The 22,184-nt window shown below is 43.8% G+C and overlaps 2 protein-coding genes across 4 annotated transcripts in view; both read right to left on the minus strand.

The window, feature by feature from the left end:
- Positions 1-21,412, minus strand: part of KCNMB3 (potassium calcium-activated channel subfamily M regulatory beta subunit 3) — a 30,148-nt gene extending 8,736 nt beyond the window's left edge. For 2 of the 3 annotated variants that reach the window (XM_057301960.2, XM_057301959.2), the window contains exons 1-2: positions 21,011-21,412; positions 5,364-5,555 (exon numbers count right to left, since the gene is read on the minus strand). In XM_057301960.2, the coding sequence (XP_057157943.1) occupies positions 5,364-5,555; positions 21,011-21,072 (254 nt within the window). In that variant the 5' untranslated portion in view covers positions 21,073-21,412. Of the gene's footprint in view, positions 1-5,363; positions 5,556-5,656; positions 13,390-21,010 lie in introns of those variants that run through there. The other variant, XM_034957746.3, reaches the window with a different exon arrangement.
- Positions 13,455-16,300, minus strand: LOC100995518 (leucine-rich repeat flightless-interacting protein 1). Its single transcript, XM_057302013.1, is given in 3 exon segments — positions 13,455-14,989; positions 14,992-16,020; positions 16,231-16,300. Coding segments are annotated over 3 exon segments (2,634 nt in total).
- Positions 21,413-22,184: the final 772 nt, after the last annotated feature.

Genomic DNA, 22,184 nt, shown 5'->3' on the forward strand with positions numbered 1-22,184 from the left:
TATCCAATTCATCCGTATGTTCCTCAAAGCATGAAACAGAATGCTTCTCACTGAGTAGATGTTTAATAAGTGCTGTACTGAATTAATTTTTTTGGCGGGGGGGATGGAGTTTCGCTCTTGTTGCCCAGGCTGGAGTGGTGCAATCTCGGCTCACTGCAACCTCCGCCTTCTCGTTTCAAGCGATTCTCCTGCCTCAGCCTCCTGAGTAGCTGGGATTACAGGTGCGCACCATCACGCCCAGCTAATTTTTTGTATTTTTAGTAGAGATGGGGTTTCACCGCATTGGCCAGGCTGGTCTTGAACTCCTGACCTCGTGATCCTCCCACCTTGGCCTCCCAAAGTGCTGGGATTACAGGCGTGAGCCACGGCTCCTGGCCTGAATTAAATTTTACTTGGAAAATTTCTTGAGAATTTTCACATGTAATACATATGCAAAACATCCCAGGTGCTATGAGAAGGGACAGACAAAATTCCTGCCATGAAGACCTTGTGGTGATGTTGAAGAGAAAGGACATGTGTATATGTATGAAATAATTTGAAAACAAGTCCAAGACAAAGTAAACGAGGGGAAGAGGAAACGCTTTGATTGAATATATGAGACCAGCTCTTCATATACCCTCACACTCACATATAGGTGGACTCCTGTGTTTACTTACTGGTTCCTTAAACATAATAAGTTAGATTAGCAAGCTCTAAAGTCAGAATGTTTGAAAAGCAGGGCCAGGCGCAGTGGCTCATGCCTATAATCCCAGCACTTTGGGAGGCTGAGGCGGGCAGATCACTTGAGGCCAGGAGTTTGAGACCAGCCTGGCCAACATGGCGAAACCACGTCTTCACTGAAAATACAAAAATTAGCTGGGCATGGTGGCAGGCACCTGTAATCCCAGCTATACAGGAGGCTGAGGCAGGAGAATTGCTTAAACCCGGGAGGCAGAAGTTGCAGTGAGCCAAGATTGTGCCACTGCACTCCAGCCAGGGCAACAGAGGCCGACTCTGTCCCCCCCCAAAAAAAAAAAAAAGTAAGAATGTTCGAAAAGCAATATTTAGCTAGGTTCATAATCCACTCTCATTAATCTCTTTGACCAAAATAATCATTTTCCCTTATTAATATAACAAACTTGAGACACACTGTGCAGTTTAACATGGCCTCAAGGTCTGGGGTATAAAAATCACTAGATATGGCCAAAGAAAAAATACTGGGCAAGTGAAAATACAAAAGTGGAAAATAAGATTATTTCATAGACTTAGCACTGGCCTGCTTTTTCACTAAATTAATTTATATGTTTATTTTAACTAGGCATCTTGAAATAATAATTTAGAGTTACTTTTTTTATCTGTTAGAACTTAAGCTCTCTAAATCTTGACCGAGTACTGAACTGAGTATGATTTGAATTTTCCTTAAAGATTTTAGAAAGCTTCAAAATAGAGTGGGACATTCTGTCCCATGCACAAGGCCCCGGTCAGAGCCTTTCAGGTGGAACCAGGGATGTATTTAGGGCTAAAAAATAAGCATGTTCCTTCAATAGCATCGGGTGTGTATTTGCCTACAGCTGTGACAAAATCCATCATCTGATTGAGGGATGAGAGGTTGAGGGAGTGGGGATAGGTATGAACTACGCAGGCCTTCTTAACTACCACCCTTTATGGAGCAAAACTACTCGCTGAGATGGCACAAGATGTAAGGCAAGAGAGAGATGAGAACTCACCACTCTTAGGCATTCACTTAATTAATTTAACCAAATAATTTCCAGGAATGCTTAGAAAAGTAAAACTTAATTATGAGCAACAGTTTGGTACCAGCTTGCAGAAGGTACCCTCAAGCCATCTCCCAAATATGTCACATTTTTAAAAATAATCTGATCTGCCTGTGCACACACACGGACATTTACTCAACATTCCCATACATTCAAACATTCAATCAAATTACATAGACATATAATGCATATATATATATATATATATATATATATATATATATATATGATGAGGGGAAAAGGAGTAAATGAAAAAGAGGAAAAAAAGACAGAATGAAGTCAGAAGTGAGGTATAGCCAAGACAAGAGAATCGCTTGAGCCTAGGAGTTTGAGACTAGCCTGGACAACATAGTGAGATCCCACTTCTTAAAAAAAAAAAGTTTAAAAAAAAGTGAGGTACAAACATATAATCTGCAGACCATAAGATCCCTTGTAGTTATGGGAACCGAGCTACAAATTTGCCTCTGGGTTTCCTAGCAGCCAAAGCAATGAAGGAAACACAACCAGATACAAGACTCCTGGTGTCCATTAAATGAAAGTAAGCTGGTTGATCAGGAGCAGCACAGCTTCTCCTGGTGCTAATACCAGAGAGAAGCTTCTTCTGGAATTCTTCCAACAGTGGCACTGTGTGCTATAGTAAATGGTGACTTCTACATCTTTCCCCTAACAATGGTAACCTAGGAATGGCAGGAGATGAATCATAAATAACAGAAGTAGGCCACTCTCTTCCTTTTTTATGACCCCTTTCCCTCACTGAACTAGGCCTTCCTCTTCCACTCCCCCTGGGCCTCCTGTTGCTCTTTGGCTGTCCAAAAAAAAAAAAAGGCTGTCCAAAAATAAAGCAATGTCCAAAAAGCACCCCTTGCCTTCCTTTTACCCTGAACTGACCTGGCCCCAGAGTACCACATGTTGTGTGGGCCATCCTACAAAATTAAATAGCCCCTCCCCTTCCCTAATCAGAACCCCCATTCCCCTCATTTCAGCAAACATCATTTAGGTATTAAGAAGCAAGCTTACGTCAGAATGACAGGCATATTATTTACCGGCTATGTGAACTTGGGCAAGTTACTTGGCCTTTCTGAGCCTCAGCTTTCTCATTTATAAAATGAAAACTAAAATAACACTTCCATCATGGGCTGCTGTAGGTTTAAGTAGGATAAAATATAGTATGTATTGAGCATACAGCATATACTTAATAAGTAGCAACTAAAGTTGACCCTTGAACAATTCAGGGGTTAGGGATGCCAACACCACACCCTCAAACCTGCAGTCGAAAATTTGCACATAACTTTTGACTCCTCAAAAATTTAACTACTGGTCAGGCATGGCGGCTCATGCCTGTAATTCCAGCACTTTGGGAGACCAAGGTAGAAGGACGACTTGAGCTTAGGAGTTCACGACCAGCCTGGGCAACATAGGGGGATCCCATCTCTACCAACAATTTAAAAATCAGCCAAGTATGGTGGCACACACCTGTGGTCCCAGCTACTTGGGAGGCTAAGGCAGGAGGATCGCCTGAGCCCAGGAGGTCGAAGCTGCAGTAAGCCATGATTGAACCACTGCACTTCAGCCTGGGTGACAGAGTGATACCCTCCTTCAAAAAAAAAAAAAAAAAAAAACTACTAATAGCCTACTGTTGACTGGAAGCCTTACCAATAAACAGTTGATTAAGACATATTTTGTATGTTTATATGTATTATATACTGAATTCTTACAATAAAATAAGCTAGAATAGCCAGGCACAGTAGCTTATGCCTGTAATCCCACTGACTCAGGAAGCTGAGGTGGGAGGACTGCTTGAGCCCAGGAGTTCAAGACTGCAATGAGCTGTGATCACACCACTGCACTCCAGTGTGACAGAGCAAGACCCCGTCTCTTTTTTTTTTTTTTTTGAGACAGAGTCTCGCTCAGTCACCCAGGCTGGAGTGCAATGGCGCAATCTCGGCTCACTGCAAGCTCCACCTCCTGGGTTCACGCCATTCTCCTGCCTCAGCCTCCTGAGTAGCTGGGACTACAGGTGCCTGCCACGGCGCCCGGCTAATTTTTTTGTATTTTTAGTAGAGACGGGGTTTCACCGTGTTAGCCAGGATGGTCTCGATCTCCTGACCTCGTGATCCACCCATCTCGGCCTCCCAAAGTGCTGGGATTACAGGCGTGAGCCACCGCGCCTGGCCCAACCCCTTCTCTTAAAAAAATAAATAAATAAGCTAGAGAAAAGAAAATGTTATTAAGAAAATCATGGCCAGGCATGGTGGCTCACGCCTGTAATCCCAGCACTTTGGGAGGCCAAGGCGGGCAGATCACAGGGTCAGGAGTTCAAAGGTCAGGAGTTCAAGACCAGCCTGGCCAACATGGTGAAACCCCATCTCTACTAAAAATACAAAAATTAGTGGGCATGGTGGCAGGCGCCTGTAATCCCAGCTACTCAGGAGGCTGAGGCAGGAGAATTGCTTGAATTCGGGAGGCAGAGTTTGCAGTGAGCCAAGATTGCGCCACTGCACTCCAGCCTGGCGACAGAGCAAGACTCCGTCTCAGAAAAAAGAAAAGAAAAGAAAATCATAAGGAAGAACAAGATCATGTCATTTGCGGGGACATAGATGAAATGAAGCTGGAAGCCATTATCCTCAGCAAACTAATGCAGAAACAGAGAACCGAACACTGAATGTTCTCACTTAAAAGTGGGAGCTGAATGATGAGAACACATGGACACCTAGCGGGGAGCAACACACACTGGGGCCTCTCAGTGGAGTAGGGGGAGGGAGAGCATCAGGAAGAATAGCTAATGCATGCTGGGCTTAATACCCAGGTGATGGGTTGATCTGTGCTGCAAACCACCATGGCACACGTTTACCTTTGTAACAAACCTGCACATTCTGTACATGTACCCCGGAACTTAAAATAAAAATTGAAGAAAAAAAATCATAAGGAAGAGAAAACATGTTTACTATTTACTAAATGGAAGTGGATCATCATAAAGGTCCTCTCCCTGTCCTCTTCATGTTGAGTAGGCTGAGGAGGAGGAGAAAGAGGAGGGATTGATCTTACTGTCTCAGGGGTGGCAGGCACAGAAGAAAATCCATTTATAAGTGGATTCCCGAAGTTCAAACCCATGTTGTTCAAAGGTCAACTGTATCACTACATATATTGAATAAAGAACCTAATTAAAAGAAAAGGAAGGAAACTAATATGTATTGAGCAACTACTATGTGCCAGGTAGACACTGTCAAACTCAAAAAATTCAGACTCAAAAAACTTTTATTGTGCTCGCATACAAGGTTTAACTCTCTCTTGGAATACCAACATTTTAAGGGGAGGATTTATGACCTAAATGAAGAAACTATAATTTGTGGATTACGTGTTTGGAGGTATATATAGATTATGAGATGGGAGGAGGCAGTGCAGGGGAATATCTTTGACCTTCTCGCCACCTCTTCCTCCACACCCAGCTGCCCCCAGCACTGAGAGCAGAAGAGGAGTTGTATTTTTCTTTTTCTAGACCATGGCAGAGAGTCACAGATTGAGAAACCAAAGCCAGCCTCTCCTCCTTTACCGCTGTGCCTGGATCTTATCTGAATTGGAAACTCTAGATTTCCTTCCTCTGTTTCTTACCTGAGCATAAAAGGCTTTAGAATGGTTGTTCCGAGCAAGAAGAACATTAGGACTGAGAAGCCCATCATGGCAAACCCCAGCATCACGGCTCGGTCCTCTCCAGCACTGGATGGCAGCCTCTTGTGCACATCTAGTGGGTCTCCATCACTGTAGTCTGTCTCTCTCTTCTTCCCTGAGGCAGGAAAGGCTGTCCTTTGGGGAAAGGGAGAAGGAGATACTGCAGTGAGCTCATAAAGAAGGGGGAACATTTCCAATCCATGGGGACTGGAGGGATAATCTCATTTGCTGCCTACCTGTGTCTCGTGAGCAGGATGAATGCAACAAAATGAAATCCCAGTTCAGAGCTTGGTGAAAAGTCCATCTAAATAAGCTAAAGTGATGTGTAATCAAGTATTTTTAAAGATATTGTAGCAAACAAGCCTAAGAAATGTTGCCTCATGCAAGTCTGTAGAGATCTGTTTAATCAATAACTAGAGAATGTTGTATGTAAATAAGTGTTACGAACTTTGTTATCTTTCAGGGATATTGCACGTCCCTCCTGAAAATTTGTTTACATTCTCCTTTGAATTCCACATGGAAAGAATGACTCAAAAAGTTCACATTTGGAATTAACAGCGTCCTGAACAGGGTTTGACTTGTTCTTTCATATTCACCTGTTGGAAAGGCAGCATATCCACCACCAGAATTTCTGGCCACTGCCCAGTCCACTCAGAATTATGAAGTTGTCATGGCTTCTTTGCTCCTCTCACCCTCCTTCTCCTCCTCTCTGGCCACTCATGGTTCTGCATAAGTGTCCCTTCATTTCTTCTCTCCTCTCTCCACTGTGCCTGCAAACCTGCTCCAGCAAAGGATGAGATACATTCTCGCAGAGCAGGGTGTCTGGTGAACAGAAGAGTCCAACACAAAGGTCGCAAACCGGTGGGCATGGCGGCATCCAGCCCACAGATGTGTTTTGTTTGGCCCTCTCTGTCGTTTTTTTGTTTTTGTGTTTTTGTGTTTTTTGTTTTTTTTGAGACGGAGCCTCGCACTGTTGCCCAGGCTGGGTACGATCTCAGTTCACTGCAACCTCCTCCGCCTCCCAGGTTCAAGCGATTCTCCTGCCTCAGCCTCCCTAGTAGCTGGGATTACAGGCGCCGGCCACCATGCCCAGCTAATTTTTGTATTTTAAGTAGAGACGGTGTTTCACCATGTTGGCCATAATGGTCTCGAATGCCTGACCTCATGATCCACCCACCTCAGCCTCCCAAAATTTTGGGATTACAGGCGAGCCACTGCGCCCGGCCTGGTTTATTATTACTTTTTTAATGTGAGATAACTTGTTAAGACCTTAAAAATCATGACATTTCTCATAAAAAGGCTGAGTTCTGACTTTGGAAATAATCCCAAGATGCACGTCCCTGCAGATGAACAGCGGGCCCAGCAGAGCAGTGGCTGCCCCTGTGGAAGGTGGTGTGTTCTCTAGTTTGCCAAAATCCCTCCACTTCCTACAGTGTCACTGATTTGCCACTCCCTGCTCAGTAGCCATTTGAGTTCCAGAAGTATCTCCATTTTAAGAAGCTTAATGAAATCTTAAGCCAAACAAATGCAGCACTAATGGTAGAAACACAGGCTCCATCAAGCTTCCTAAAAGCTTACTGTATTTTAAAGTCAAGCAAAAACCCCATCAAGGAAATTACTGGTTGTTTTTTTCCCAAAAGCATAGTTAATGCCTTATCCCACATCCTTCCCCTTCCCTCTCCCTAGCTCCCTTTTCCCCCAGCAACATCTTTAGGTTCTAAAGCGAGTAAAAGGAATGTCAGACAGTCCAGAATGTTCCAAGAGCCTGTGCCAGGAAGCACCAACCTCAGAAGATGGCGGCACTCCATGGTTAACACTTCTTTGGGACCCGAGGATCTAGTTTAGGAATTTTTAGTTGTCTTTGATATTTTACTCATCCCCTATCATCCTACCACCAGGGAAGGGGCATGGAAAACAATTTTAATGAAATTTGAACCTGTACTTTTTTTCTTTTTTTTTGAGATGGAGTCTCCCTCTGTCACCCAGGCTGGAGTGCAGTGGGGCAATCGGCTCACTGCAACCTCCGTCTCCCGGGTTCAAGCAATTCTCCTGCCTCCGCCTCCTGAGTAGCTGGGACTACAGGCGCCCACCACCACGCCCGGCTAATTTTTGTATTTTTAGTAGAGACGGGGTTTCACTGTGTTAGCCAGGATGGTCTCGATCTCCTGACCTCGTGATCCACCCACCTCGGCCTCCCAAACTGCTAGGATTACAGGTGTGAGCCACTGCACCCGGCCACATTTTCTAATTTATCAATAAATATGACAGATTGATTAAAAGAAAGTTTTAGCCCTAAAGTAGAGTTTGATGGTTTTTGTAGTTTCCAGGACCCAATATCCTGCATTTTCCCTTGTGCTCTAAAGCTGGACTTTAGTTGCTCTGTAGCGTAAGGTATCCCAGAGGTTTATTGTAAGATATCCTTGGAATCTATGGGTGAAGAGGCTTATAATGAGGTCGCTCTTCTAATGCATCTCTAATACATTCTTTAACATACCCAATTATAATGGTATGTTATAAAAAACTGGCATAACCCGATTCTGATCTAATTTAGGAATAAGACAGACCTGTACTGTCCTAGACAAGACATTTTATTTATAATTTTTCTGCCCACTTTGTTCCAAGGCTTTATGAAAAGTTGACAACTTCATAAGTCACTTGGAAAGAAGTTATTTCATGTGTGGGGAAGGGATAATATAAAATAATCATAAAAAACTAAAACATAGATAGGTTTGGCCAGGCGCAGTGGCTCATGCTTGTAATCCCAGCACTTTGGGAGGCCAAGGTGGGCAGATCACCTGAGCTCAGGAGTTTGAGACCAGCCTGACCAACATGGTGAAACCGTCTCTACTAAAAATACAAAATTTAGCCAGGCACGGTGGCATGCACCTGTAATCACAGCTTCTCAGGAGGCTGAGGCAGGAAAATCGCTTGAACCCGGGTGGCAGAGGTTGCAGTGAGCCAAGATCACGCCACTGCACTCCAGCCTGGGCGACAGAGCGAGACTCCGTCTCAAAAAAAAAAAAAAAAGACAAAAACTATGTGAAAGTAGGGACCCAGAGAGGAAGGTGGACAGAAGTCAAGTTTTAACTTGAGGGCATTTGCGGAACTTGGTGAACTTGAGCTTTTGTTTCACAGTTTATAGGGTCACAGGGACAGGAGACAATGTCCAGGGTCTATCCGAGGTATGTAGTTTAATATACCATCCAACTAGAGCTGGCACCCCAAAGGACTTAAAAGTCAGTGTCAGGTTGAACTGGAAATAGCCCCTCTCCCTTCACCCGCACTGCACCACTCCATAGGAAATGGCAAGGAAAATGCCTTTCTCAAACCTTAACACTGACTAAAAGAGGAAAACTACAATCTCCCCTGAAATTTTAGATAATCCTCAAGGGGATCTTCAAGGGAGTTTACAGCCTGAATTCATACTACCTGGGTAATACAAAAATCTCAAGCTAAGAATTTCGTGTAATGTTGTTTAAGTAGGTAGTGCCCTCTGCAACCTGGCAAATTTAAATACATATGTTCTCTGTAGGCACACACATTTAACTTAGGCCTTAAAAGAATTTTATAGGCCAGGCGCAATGGCTCACGCCTGTAATCCCAGCACTTTTGGAGGTCAAGGTGGGCGAATCATGAAGTCAGGAGATCGAGACCATCCTGGCCTACATGGTGAGAAACCCTATCTCTACTAAAAATACAAAATATTAGCTGGGCGTGGTGGCACGTGCCTGTAATTCTAGCTGCTGCGGCAGGAGAATCCTTTGAACAAGGAGTCGGAGGCTGCAGTGAGCCAAGATTGCGCCACTGCACTCCAGCCTAGCGACAGAGCGAGACTCGCCTCAAATAAAATAAAATAAAAAAAGAAGACATATATAAATGTCCAAGGAGTATATAAAACACACAACAGCCAGGCGAGGTAGTTCATGGCTATAATCCCAGCACTTTCAGAGGCTAAGGCAGGTGGATCACCTGAGGTCAGGAGTTTGAGACGAGCCCGGCCAACATGGCTAAGCCCTATCTCTATTAAAAATACAAAAATTAGCCAGGTGTAGTGGCAGGCACCTGTAATCCCAGCTACTCGGGAGGCTGAGGTGGGACAATCACTTGAACCCAGAAGGTGGACGTTGCAGTGAGCTGAGATCGTGCCACTGCACTTCAGTCTGGGCAACAGAGCAAGACTCTATCTCAAAAAAAAATGAATAAATAAATAAATAATAATAAATAAAATAAAAGTCATAAAACACACAGGAAATCAAGGCGTTTGAGTGCAAAAAAAAATAGACCACAAAATGAGATCCACGAAAAATTTCAGATATTTGCATAGAATATAAAATACACATCTGTAACATATTTAAAGAAATAAAGGAAGGATCCAAAATGTCAGAAATCAAGGAATTCTAAAATGTAGAGCTAATATTTAAAAAAGAATTTATAGAAATCAAAAATAAAATAATTGAAAGTAAAAATTTAATGAACAGACATAACACTCAATTAGATACATCTGAGAAGATAATTAGTGAACACAGAGCTGGATCTGCAAAAATAGCCAGAGTATAATACAGAGAGATTTTTAAATGGGAAGTATTAAAGAGAGGTTCAGAGACATGAAAGATAGATTAAATAGTGTAACATAATATCTATTCAGAATTCCAGAAGAAGAGAAGAGACATAAGTCAGAAGCAATATTTTAAAAAGATAGTCAAATTCTAGAACTGATTGAAGACCCAGTTCCCAGACGCCAGAAGCACATGGAATAAAATAAAGAGGAACCCACACTTAAACACATCACAGATATATTGCACAGCTACAAAGACAAGAGAAAATCTTAACAGTCGCCAAAGAAAAAGACAAATTAACTTCAAAGTAATGACAATTTGGCTGAGAGCTTACTTCTCTGTAACAAGACTAGAAGCCATAAGGCAAGAATATTATCAATATACTGAGAAAAAGTAACCACAGAATTCTATGTCTACAAAAAAATCCTCTCAATGAATAAAGACATTTCAGACAAAGACATTTCAAACACAAAACTGAGTTTGTCCTTGATAGACCCTCACTGAAGGAAAAGGGTCAAGTATTTACTCAAGGCAGAACGAAAAAAATCCAGGTAACAGCTGATATTTAACCAGAAATGAAGAGCAAATACAGAAGTAAACAGGTAAGTAAAGATATTAACTCTAGGCTGGACACAGTGGCTCACGCCTGTAATCCCAACACTTCGGGAGGCCCAGGTGGGCAGATCACCTGACGTCAGGAGTTCCAGACCAGCCTGCCCAACATGGCGAAACCCCATCTCTACAAAAAACACAAAAATTAGCTGGACGTGGTGGCACACACCTGTAATCCCAGCTACTCGGAAGGCTGAAACAGGAGAATCACCTAAACCCAGGAGGCAGAGGTTGCAGTAAGCCAAGATCACACCACTGCACTCCAGCCTGGGCAACAGAGGAAGACTCCATCTCAAAGAAAAAAAAAGATATTAATTCTATAAAATAATAATAATAGTAATTATCTTATTACTATTATGTCTTGTGGGGTTAAAAGAAAAGATAAATACATGACAAGAGAATATAATTTAGAGGGAGTAACAGTGATAATTTTTCCATGGGGAAAAATAAAGACATTAATTTCATGTTGAAAAGTTCAAATATGCATGCTAAATAGAAATATCACCTTTCTCTACTCTTTTAGGTGATACTCCAGAAATTCCAAACTAGTAGAGAAACAAAGAATGGAAGGGAAAAAAATCAATCCAAAAAAGGCAATAAAGAAGAGGGAAAAACTCATGAAAAAGTCAGGACAAATAGCACAAAATAACATGATAGGATAATGTTATTGCATCAGTATATCAGTAATTACAATAAAACTAAATGGAGTAAATGATCCAGTTAAAAGATAGAGAGTAGGGCTGGCTGTGGTGGCTCATGCCTATAGTCCCAACACTTTGGGAAACCAACGTGGGAGAATCACTTGAACCCAGGAGTTCGAGACCAGCCTGGGCAACATAGCAAGACCCTGTCTCTACACAATAAAAATTAAAACACCATCCAGTTGTAGTGGCACACCTATAGTCCTAGCTACTCAGGAGGCTGAGCCAGGAGGATTGCTTGAGCCCAGGTGTTTGAGGCTGCAATAAGCTGTGATTGTGCCACTGCACTCCAGCCTCAGTGATAGGTGAGACCCTATCTCTAAAAAAACTGTTTTTCAAATATAAAGATTGTCAGACTAGATTTAAATACATATAGATGGTCCCCCAACTTAAGATGGTTCCACTTGCAATTTTTTTTACAACTATAAAATGTTATTTCAATTACATAATAACACTTATGTTTTCCTCAAATTTTAATGAGGATTTGGTCTTTTTGCATTCAATTCTATCTTGTAACAGTAATATGAATCTACATAATTTCATAAAATGTCAACATTCATAAGGTACATTCCCTTGTGATTTTATATTTTACAATTAAATCTAACTTTACAATTATTTTTAAATGTTTCTTTATATAGAAAACAGATATTTTCTTCAGGCAGATCAAAACAAGAATTTTCCAATAAGAATACACTGGGACATAACAAATGAAAACATTTATAACAAAATACCAAAAGTGATTCAGCTCTTTAAAATATCCTACTCCAGTCTAATTCGTAGTTTGCACAAGAACAAGTAACCTTTTTTTACTGTTCTTTTGAATGATGATTAGAAATTCAAACAAAGAGAAGTAATTTTAAGGTTCAAAAACTTTTTCTTTTTTTTAGAGACAGGGTCTCACTCTGTCTCCCAGGCTAGAGTACAGTGGTGCAATCATAGCTCACTGCAGCCTTGAACTCCTGGCCTCAAGCGATCCTCCAAACTTGGCTTCCCAATGTGCTAGGGTTACAGGCATGAAAACATTGTTTTGTGTGTGTGTGTTTTTTTTTTTAGACAGAGTTTCGCTCGTTGTCCAGGCTGGAGTACAATGGCTTGATCTTGGCTGACTGCAATCTCCGCCTCGCAGGTTCAAGCGATTCTCCTGCCTCAGCCTCCGGAGTGGCTGGGATTACAGGCGCCCACCACCACGCCTGGCCAATTTTTTGTATTTTTAGTAGAGACAGGGTTTCACCATGTTGGCCAGGCTGGCCTTGAACTCCTGACCTCAGGTGATCCACCTGCCTTGGCCTCCCAACGTGCTGAGATTACAGGTGTGAGCCACCACGCCCGGCCAAAAACATTTAAAAAATGACTGTCCCTGCTCAAATACTGCAGTAGGAAATGTAATTTGACATGTATCACTTCCAGAAAAAATCTTTAAACTTTGTATAAAATGAATTTGATACATCATCAGCATGAAGTTAAAATCTCCTACAAAGTAAATTCAAGTATCATCAACAATGAGATCCAAAAGCATTGGTTCAAAATCAAAGACTTATATGAGGTGAAGGCAAATAAAGCCCCTCGTGCTTTCAGACCTTTACTTGTTATCCTTAAAATGATTATTGTTCTAAGGTGCAAATCTTTTCAGTGACCTATTTGCTATTTGGCGGTTTATCTCCTTTAAATAAAATACCATACACGTTATAATGTATATTTTAAAATCAAATATGAAAGTACACAAATATGAACAAGACATTAATTTAAATATCAATTATATTCATAATACAGAAGTCTAAGAATGCTATTTGGTCATTTCAATTAGATGCTGATATATTTGGTCAAGAATATTCACATTCCTATCAGCCTAAGGCAAATGGTAAATGCTTCTATTTTTATTAAGTGGACTATAAACAGTAGACATTATTGTTTGATACTACTGGATATATGCTCTCAATTAGAATGTACACTGATAACAAATATGTCTTTCTAATCTGGGTGATAACCTCAATGATTACATGGAAATCTACAAGTAACAGTCTATAACTTAAAGCAGTAGATCACCTGGTGATTGGCATACAGTGCATCTCTATGAATTTAGAACATTCTACTTACATTGGCAGTGGAGAGAAAAGAGCCCCTCACACTCAGACTTCCTGTGCACCACGCCTACCGCCTGCCTCAGCTTAGGACATGGTACGGTCTTCTTTGCTTTTGCCCTTCTCGTTCCCTCCTCTGGTATCTTCTCTGCTTTCTGGATTGAAGTCCCCCGGCTCTCCTCCTGGTGCCAACAAGTCATGGCTTTTTAGGCTATTGCTGTCTAAAGCTTTCCTGATGGTCTGACTTGGATGTTCTGACATCCCACACCTCTCTGTACTTTCTGCTTCACAGGCATCACTAATGTCCTGTGAGGGACTTTCATTTTTGGGTACGGTGCAGCGATCTGCATCTTCGCTCTCTGGTTCTTCAGGATTGCTTTAAGTGGCACCATCTATTTTAGCATTATCTTTTGCAACACCTTCATCTAATTCTTCACCACCAGCCCTCGGGCCTGATGATTGAACTGTGACATCCTCAAAATCTAATGTGTCTCTACCAGCTAGTACCTCCTCAGCTGCTGTTTTTACATCATTGCCTTCTTGGTCAAGTTTTCCATCCAACTTCATTTTAGGATTCTCTGGACAATCAACATTTTCACTGCTTTCTGCTGCAATTTTCTGTTTTGGATTTTCAGTTACCTCGTTTTGGGCTTCCACTGCTGACTTTCTGTCAGTAGACTTTACCTGCTCTTCTTCCTTAATTTCACTTAAATCTGTGTTCTGATAAGTTAACTCTTTTTAAACATCTTTAAGGGTTTCTATGGGTACTGGGGATTTTTTCTTCTTGTTTTTCTTTTTCTTGTTCTTTCTCTTCTGCGATGAGTCCAATGCCTCTCCCTGTTGGTCATTCTTTTCTTCATCTGGCTCTTTCATATCTGAGGGTTCACTTTGAGTGTCTACTGTACTTGGACCTGTCGCCTCCTGACCCTTGCTCTCAGTTCCTGCTGGAGAACCAGGAACTTCTGTCTTGATTGGTTTCTCATCCCTTAATCCTTTTTCTTCACCCTCTTCTTCGTTGTGATCCCTACCTGCTTCTGTACTCTGCACTGGAACCTCCTTGGGCTCAGCTGCTTCCTGGTTGGTGAATTCTTTCTCTAAACTATGCCCTATGCTTGTCTCTAACTCTTGGGGGACCTCTACCATACATCTGTCATCATGATAAACTGTGTCATCACTATGCCCTAAAGGACATGAGGCCACTGTGTCTGCCTGCTCTCCAACCTGAGTCACCGCTGCCTCTCCCACATTCTCTGTGTGGCTCCCACCATCTAAGAAGTCACTCCAACAGTTGGATGGCTCAAGGGGAGTTCTGGTCCTGTCATCTGGTGCACCCATGACCTCATTTGACTCAACCTGTGCTGTGTTTTCAGGGAGAGAAGCGCTCTCAAAAATTTGGCTTTGAACCTGTTCCTCATAGGTAGCACCTGCTAAGGTTCCTAGGAATGGGGCAGTGTCTTCAGAGGATTTCTGGTCCTCGGTATTCTCACCAGCAGTGAATACCTCTATGTCCACACAATCCTTTACTGTGTCCTCTGTGTGTTGTTCTTTCTCAGTATTGTGCAAGATTTCTCTTTTCCCCACATTCGCCACGATTTCATTCTTCACCTCCACTTCACTGGCTTTCCTAGGGTCCCATCCCCTGTCGACTTGAGGGCATTTAACTCTTCTTTCGTCATCTTGGTAGGATCTTGGTATCCAACATTACTGAGAGTGTCGGAAGTCTCTCCATTGGTAACTATTTCTGAATTTAGGATTATTCCATGTTTCTCGAGCATTTCCTCTGTTTGCTTCAGGGCCTCCTTGACTTCAGCAAACTGAAACTGCAGTATACTGTGGACGTGTTTTTCCCTTTCAAATTCTTTGTTTTTCTCTTCGTACTGCCGCCTAGATTCAGCCAGCTGTTCTTCAAGCTCCAGCAACATATCTTTCAGGGTGTCAACTTGGTAAATGAAGTTTGTCTTTTCATTGTCTAGCTGAGCATTGGAAAACATAGCCTTCTTATATTTCTCTTCAACTTCTGCTAGAGAGTCCTTGATTTCCCTGATGGACGCCTCGGCGTCGATGGAGATAAAGGTGTCTCCGCTGCCTCTCCGAGAGGAAGTCCCACCCAGAAAGGCCAGCGTGGCTGCAGACAGGCCCAGCATGTTACGAGACCCCTTCTCAGTAAAATATTTTTCTGGTCTCTCTTCTACCTCCTTCTGCTGCCGCTCCAGCTCCGTCATGGGGATCTCACGAGCCTCCGCGCGGGCCGCCCGTTTTGCGGCGAGCCGGGCCTCCGCCAGCCTCTGCGCTTCCGGGCTCAAACAGTAGCTCTCCCGGCTCTGCGTGGCCGCGGGGCTGGTCAACCTGCTGGGCTCGGCCCGCTCCACCCGGCGGGAAACGCTCGGGGACCGTGCCGGAGCCCCCCCGCGGGCCGGGCCAGGGGGCGCGCGCTCTGTCCGCGGAGACGGAGCCACTCGCCGCGAAGTGAACGCTCGCGCTTCCGGGGCCAAGAGCCAGCCCGCCGGGGAGCGGCTCGCGGAACTGGGCTTGGGCGCAGCCGGCAGGGGCGGGGCGTAGGTGGCCGCGGGCTGAGCCTGGCCGGGGGTGGAATGGCGCGGGGGAAGCGGGGCTCGGGCGCCTCCGCCCGCCCCATGGCCCGCCCCGCCCCACACTTGCAATTTTTTTACATTACTATGGTGTGAAAGCAATATGCATTCCGTAGAAACTGTACCTCAAATTTTGAATTTGCATTATTTCCTGGGCTAGCGATATGCAGTACCCTACTCTCTTGAGATGCTGGGCAGTGGCAGCCAGCCATAGTTCCCAGTCTGCCACACAATCATGAGGGTAAATAGCTAATACTCTGAAGTTTTCAACTCACAGTATTTTCCACTTATGATGGATTTGTCAGGATGTAATCCCACTGTAAATGGAGGACTATCTATATGCATGTTTTTACAAAAGATACATCTAAAACACAGATACAAAAAGGGTGAAATTTATAGGCAAAATGTAACAAAAAGCAAACATGAATGTTAAAAAAAAGCTTTATTAGAAATTTAAAAATAAGTGTTTTAACACTGATTAAAGGCTCAATTCACACGGAAAATGTAACAATGCTAATTTGTATGTACCTGATAGCATTGTTTCACTGATTAAACTACAAGAAGAAATAGACAAAATCCACTATCAGATTATGAGGTATTTTTATACACTCCCCCAGTAATTTAGATAGCTTGACCTGAACAAACCAGTAGGGTAATAGATTTAAGTAAAGCAATTAACAAGTTTTATCTAAATGATAAATATAGAATACTCACTTCTACAGAATATATATTATTCTCAAGCATGTATGGAACATTTATGAAACTGTGTCCGGAATTGGTGGGTTCTTGGTCTCACCGACTTCAAGAATGAAGCCACGGACCTTCGCAGTGAGTGTTATAGCTCTTAAGGCAGCGCCTCTAGAGTTGTTCATTCCTCCCAATGGGTTCGTGGTCTCCCTGGCTTCAGGAGTGAAGCTGCAGACCTTCGCAGTGAGTGTTACAGCTCATAAAGGCAGTGTGGACCCAAAGAACAAGCAGTACCAAGATTTATTGCAAAGAGCAAAGGAACAAAGCCTCCACAGTGTGGAAAGGGACCTGAGCAGGTTCCCACTGCTGGCTCGGGCAGCCTACTTTTATTCTCTTATCTGGCCCCACCCACATCCTGCTGATTGGTCCATTTTACAGAGAGCCGATTGGTCCATTTTACAGAGAGCTAATTGGCCCATTTTGTCAGGGTGCTGATTGGTGCGTTTACAATCCCTGAGCTAGACACAAAGGTTCTCCACATCCCCACTAGATTAGCTAGATACAGAGTGTGGACACAAACGTTTTCCAAGTCCCCACCAGAGTAGCTAGATACAGTGTCGATTGGTGCATTCACAAACCCTGAGCTAGACACAGGGTGCTGATTGGTGTGTTTATAAACCTTGAGCTAGATACAGAGTACCAATTGGTGTATTTACAATCTCTTAGCTAAACATAAACGTTCTCCAAGTCCCCACCAGACTCAGGAGCCCAGCTGGCTTCACCCAGTGGATCCCGCACTGGGGCCACAGGTGGAGCTGCCTGCCAGTCCTGTGTGTGTGCCCGCACTCCTCAGACCTTGAGTGGTGGATGGGACTGGGTGCCGTGGAGCAGGGGGCAGCGCTCATCAGGGAGGCTCGGGCGGCACAGGAGCCCACGGAGGCGGGGGGAGGCTCAGGTATGGCGGGCTGCAGGTCCCAAGCCCTGCCCCGCAGGGAGGCACCTAAGGCCCTGCGAGAAATTGAGCACAGCAGCTGCTGGCCCAGGTGCTAAGCCCCTCACTGTCCGGGGATTGTAGGCCGGCCGGCCACTCGGAGTGCTGGCCCGCTGAGCCCACGCCCACCTGGAACTCGGACTGGCCCGCAAGCTCCGCACACAGCCCGGGTTCCCGCCCGCGCCTCTCCCTCCCCACCTCCCTGCAAGCTGAGGGAGCCGGCTCTAGCCTTGGCCAGCCCAGAAAGGGGCTCCTCAGGCACGGCCAGAGTGGGCGCCAAGGCCGAGGAGGCGCGGAGAGCGAGCGAGGGCTGCAAGGGCTGCCAGCACGTTGTCACCTCTCAAGACCTGACTACAAACTTAGCCACAAAGAATTCCTCAACAAATGTCAAATGATTCATGAAAGTAATGTATTTTTATATGCTCATTGTATGAAACTTGAAAAATACAAAAAAAAATGTACAGAAAATAACAAAAACTCACCCACAACACTTAAAGGTAATTATTGTGCACTTGGTTGCTGCGTTAATCCCCTCCTGCTCTATATTAGGTTTTTTGTTTTTTGTTTTTTGATTCTGTTTTGTTTTTCTTTTTCTTTTCTTTTCCTTTTTTTTTTTTTTTTTCTCTTTTTTTGAGATGGAGTCTCACTCTGTCATCCAGGCTGCAGTGCAGTGGCATGATCTCAGCTCACTACAACCTCTGCTTCCCGGGTTCAAGCAATTCTCCTGCCTCAGCCTCCCAAGTAGCTGGGATTATAGGCACCGGCTACCACGCCAAGCTAATTTCTTTGTTTTTAGTAGAAACGGGGTTTCACCATGTTGGCCAGGCTAGTCTCGAAATCTTGACCTCAAGTGATCCACCTGCCTCGGCCTCCCAAAGTGCTGAGATTATAGGCATAATCCACCGCACCTGGCCTATATTGTTTTAAACAGAATGAGATCACATTAGATATGATTTGAGATTTTTTTGTTAATCTTGTCTTTTTCACTTAACATAATAAGCACTTTCCCATGTCATTAACAATTCTTTGTAATCCTATTGGCTACATAATGTTCCATCAATTAGATATGCCATATTTCCTTAACCATTTCCTTATTATTGAATATTATTAGGTTGTTTCCAGTTTTCTCAGACCATAAGCAGCCTTGTAATTAACTTTGTTGTATTTACAAGCATCTTTCATCTAAGGACTTCAAAGCACTTAAGTATGATCTAGTTTGCTTTCTAGTCAGGAAGATGGATAAAAAGCATATTGATTCCTTTTTCTGCCAGTAATACATGTCCGCTTCTAACCAGTGTATTACCTTGAGCTGTTTTATTCATAATCAAGGCAATATCCACCACCTTCTATTCTCTTCACTGCAGATAGGACTGACTTTCCCACCCAGCCCAAGTACGACACATGGCTACAGGCAGCTTCTGGCTTAGCCTGAGGCAAACTCAATTACAAACAGCCTGAACACACTCACCTGGGTGTGATCCCCACAGAAGCCAGCAGCCTCTCCCTCCAGCACTGAAACTTTTGCAAGAAGTATTCCTTAGAAACATGCTGTGGCTCATCAAAACTTCATAATTCATCTGACATTCATTTCAGGGGTGTATGTGAAATGAATGTCTAAACATGAAGTACACTATATTAATATTTCCCTGTAATTTGTTTTGGTTACAGAGGAGACCCTTGGTAATTATTTTTACTCTTCTATTTTTTAATTACAACATTATTTAACAACATATTTTGAAACAGCAAATAAGGTTAAGTCAACATAGTTCATCAAGTTCAACAAGAGGAAATAGCAATAATTCAGTTGTGCATTTCAGAAATGAAAATGGGATACAGTAGGTTGCTTTGATGACAACACAACTGCCTTTATATCTAGTTAATTGTGTGACGTATGGGACACTAAAACTTGTTTGCTTGCATGTTTGTCATTTGATCTTTTGCCATAAAGTAATTCATTTTAATTGTCTGTTCACAAAAAAATTGGTTCATGTCTAGCGAGAAGAACACCTTTCTTTCCTCTGTAGTCTGTCTGGTCCTTCTTCCCTGAACCCCCATCTTATCCAGACTCCTGTATCTCACTCGCCTCATGCTCTCTCTCAAATACCCCTGAGTGCAGTTAAGCGATAATGGAAGTGAGTAACATGATGACCATTACCATCTTTAATGTTTTCCAATTCTCAGCTCCCAACTCCACTAGAGCCAATAATAAATCACGCATATTTCCAGATAGTGAGTGAATCTGGTTCTGAAATGTACCCCTCCCAACAGGTTTTTCTTTGTTTGAGACAGAGTTTGGCTCTTGTCACCCAGGCTGGAGTGCAATGGCACAATCTCTGCTCACTGCAACCTCCTCCTCCCAGGTTCAAGCAATTCTCCAGCCTCAGCCTCCTGAGTAGCTGGGATTACAGGCGTGCCACCACCATGCCCAGATAATTTTTGTATTTTTAGTAGAGACGGGGTTTCACCATGTTGGCCAGGCTGGTCTCGAACTCCTGACCTCAGGTGATCCACTCACCTCAGCCTCCCAAAGTGCTGGGATTACAGGTGTGAGCCACCGCGCCTGGCACAAAAGGTTTTAGTATCCCATTTGTCCAACACCCTCAGGCATCACTTTTCTCTCCATTTTGGTTCCCACATTGACCGCCCCATGCCCCAACCCTGGGGCAGGCAAAAGGGGTGCAGGTCACTAGAGGCTTTCAGCTTCTTTGCTTTTCATTTCCCTGGGGAGAAAACGGGTCCTGAAAATAATCTCTCACTTCCCCCTTTAAGGAGAAGAGTAGGGTGGGTAATAACAATAGCTAAAAGGCTAGAGTTTAGGGAGGTGTAGAGCGTATACCCGGTATAACAGTATAGTTTAGAGAGGATGTGGTATACTGTGCTGAGACACGCAGGGGCTCTTACTATCTGCATTTCACAGATAAGGAGATGAGGCAAACAGAGAAGTTAAGTGACTTGCCCAGTCATATGGCTGATTAAGTGGTGAGCTGGGTTTGAATCCAAGGGCTGTGACTCCAAGGCTTCACCAATGGGACCAAATGCTGGTCTAATTTCTTCATTCCTCATTCAACCAACAGATCATTCTTGAGCACCAACTATGGGCTGGGCTATGATCAGTGCTGGGGAGCCACAGGTGAGTTTAAAAGGTCTCCAGTCTCCAATTACTGGCAACCTAGAGGATAGAGCCAACAGGAAAGGCTGCAGCCCCGTGATGTGAGTGCTGCTGGGGAAGCCTGCTGGGTACCCTGGGAGGCATGGCAAGTGGGCATCCTCAGAGAACAAGGAAACACTCGCTCCCCAAGCTCGAGATGTCCCCTCTTCTTGCAACTGCTTCTTCAGCCAGATTCCCACTACCGGCAGAGCTTCCGGAAGTGACTTACCTCCCCTGGCGCCTCCGGCTGCCCTGAAGTGTGATTTGCACGGGGATGCTGAAGGGCTGCATGAGGCCAGGGGCCTGAGAAAATGGCCCCCTTTCACCCGAGTCATGCCCCTGCGGGCGCAAGAAAGGTGAAGCTTAGGCATCCACGGAAGTGGAGTCCCAGCGGGAGCCCCCAGCCCCCAGCGCAGCTGCAGCCATTAGAAGCCCCCCGCCTTCCTGGAGAGGTGAGAACTTCAGGCAGGCCAGCCACGTGGTTCTGCAGACTCCTGGCAAGGCGGAGCGGTCAGTTCTAGATGATCAAGAAGGACCTGCGTGGTTTGCTGCAGCCGAAGCTGCTTCTCTCTCTTTGCACTGTGCTTGCCGCCACCTCATCACCTGTGTTTCCGCCTCGGCAGCCGGGAGCATCGCCATAGAGACCTCAACGCTTGTGGAAAGTTCTGAGGCCCAAGGGACCCTCTATAATTGGTGAGGGACATACTCAGTTCAAGGTTTATAAGAAGAGGAAATGTTTTGCCCTGGCCGCGTTTCCTTTTCCACGTATTGTCTGTTAGAGTGCAAGCTGAAATAATGGGTTTTCTAGTTAATGGCATGTTCCAATTAAGATAATTCGCTTTTAAACCATATGTGATTTCCCAATTTTTCAAGATACAAAGAGCCATAAAATAACTCGCCATTAAAACTATCTCAAATTAAAAAAAAAAGCTGTATCAAATATTATTTTATCTTTCTCTGATGACTTAAAAGACATTTGGGGATCTTTCCACACTCCCAAATTAGGAACATCAATTACCATTATATTATAGTACCACACATTGCTACAGGCACCTGTAGATGTGGATGACAGAATGCCAAAGAGACCATGTTTGCTGTATGTTTTTCAGTCAGGGCGATATTATCTTAACATTTTCCAAGATGGTGTGGGCAAGAATGTAAGCGTAATCTCATCTATAAATATCCACGTACATATAGCTATATAAACTCTTACTTGCAGTCATTTTAATATTGCTTAATAAAAATATATACTTAATAGACTTTTCATTTGTATTATTTTTCTATTTCTATTTTATAAAATATTTGTTTGGGTTTTTTTGAGATGGAGTCTCCCTCTGTCACCCAGGCTGGAGTGCAGTGGCTCAATCTTGGCTCACTGCAACCTCCACCTCCCAGGTTCAAGC

The sequence above is a fragment of the Pan paniscus genome, chromosome 2 (genome assembly GCF_029289425.2).
Source record: "Pan paniscus chromosome 2, NHGRI_mPanPan1-v2.0_pri, whole genome shotgun sequence".
In the NCBI taxonomy this organism is placed as follows: domain Eukaryota; kingdom Metazoa; phylum Chordata; class Mammalia; order Primates; family Hominidae; genus Pan; species Pan paniscus.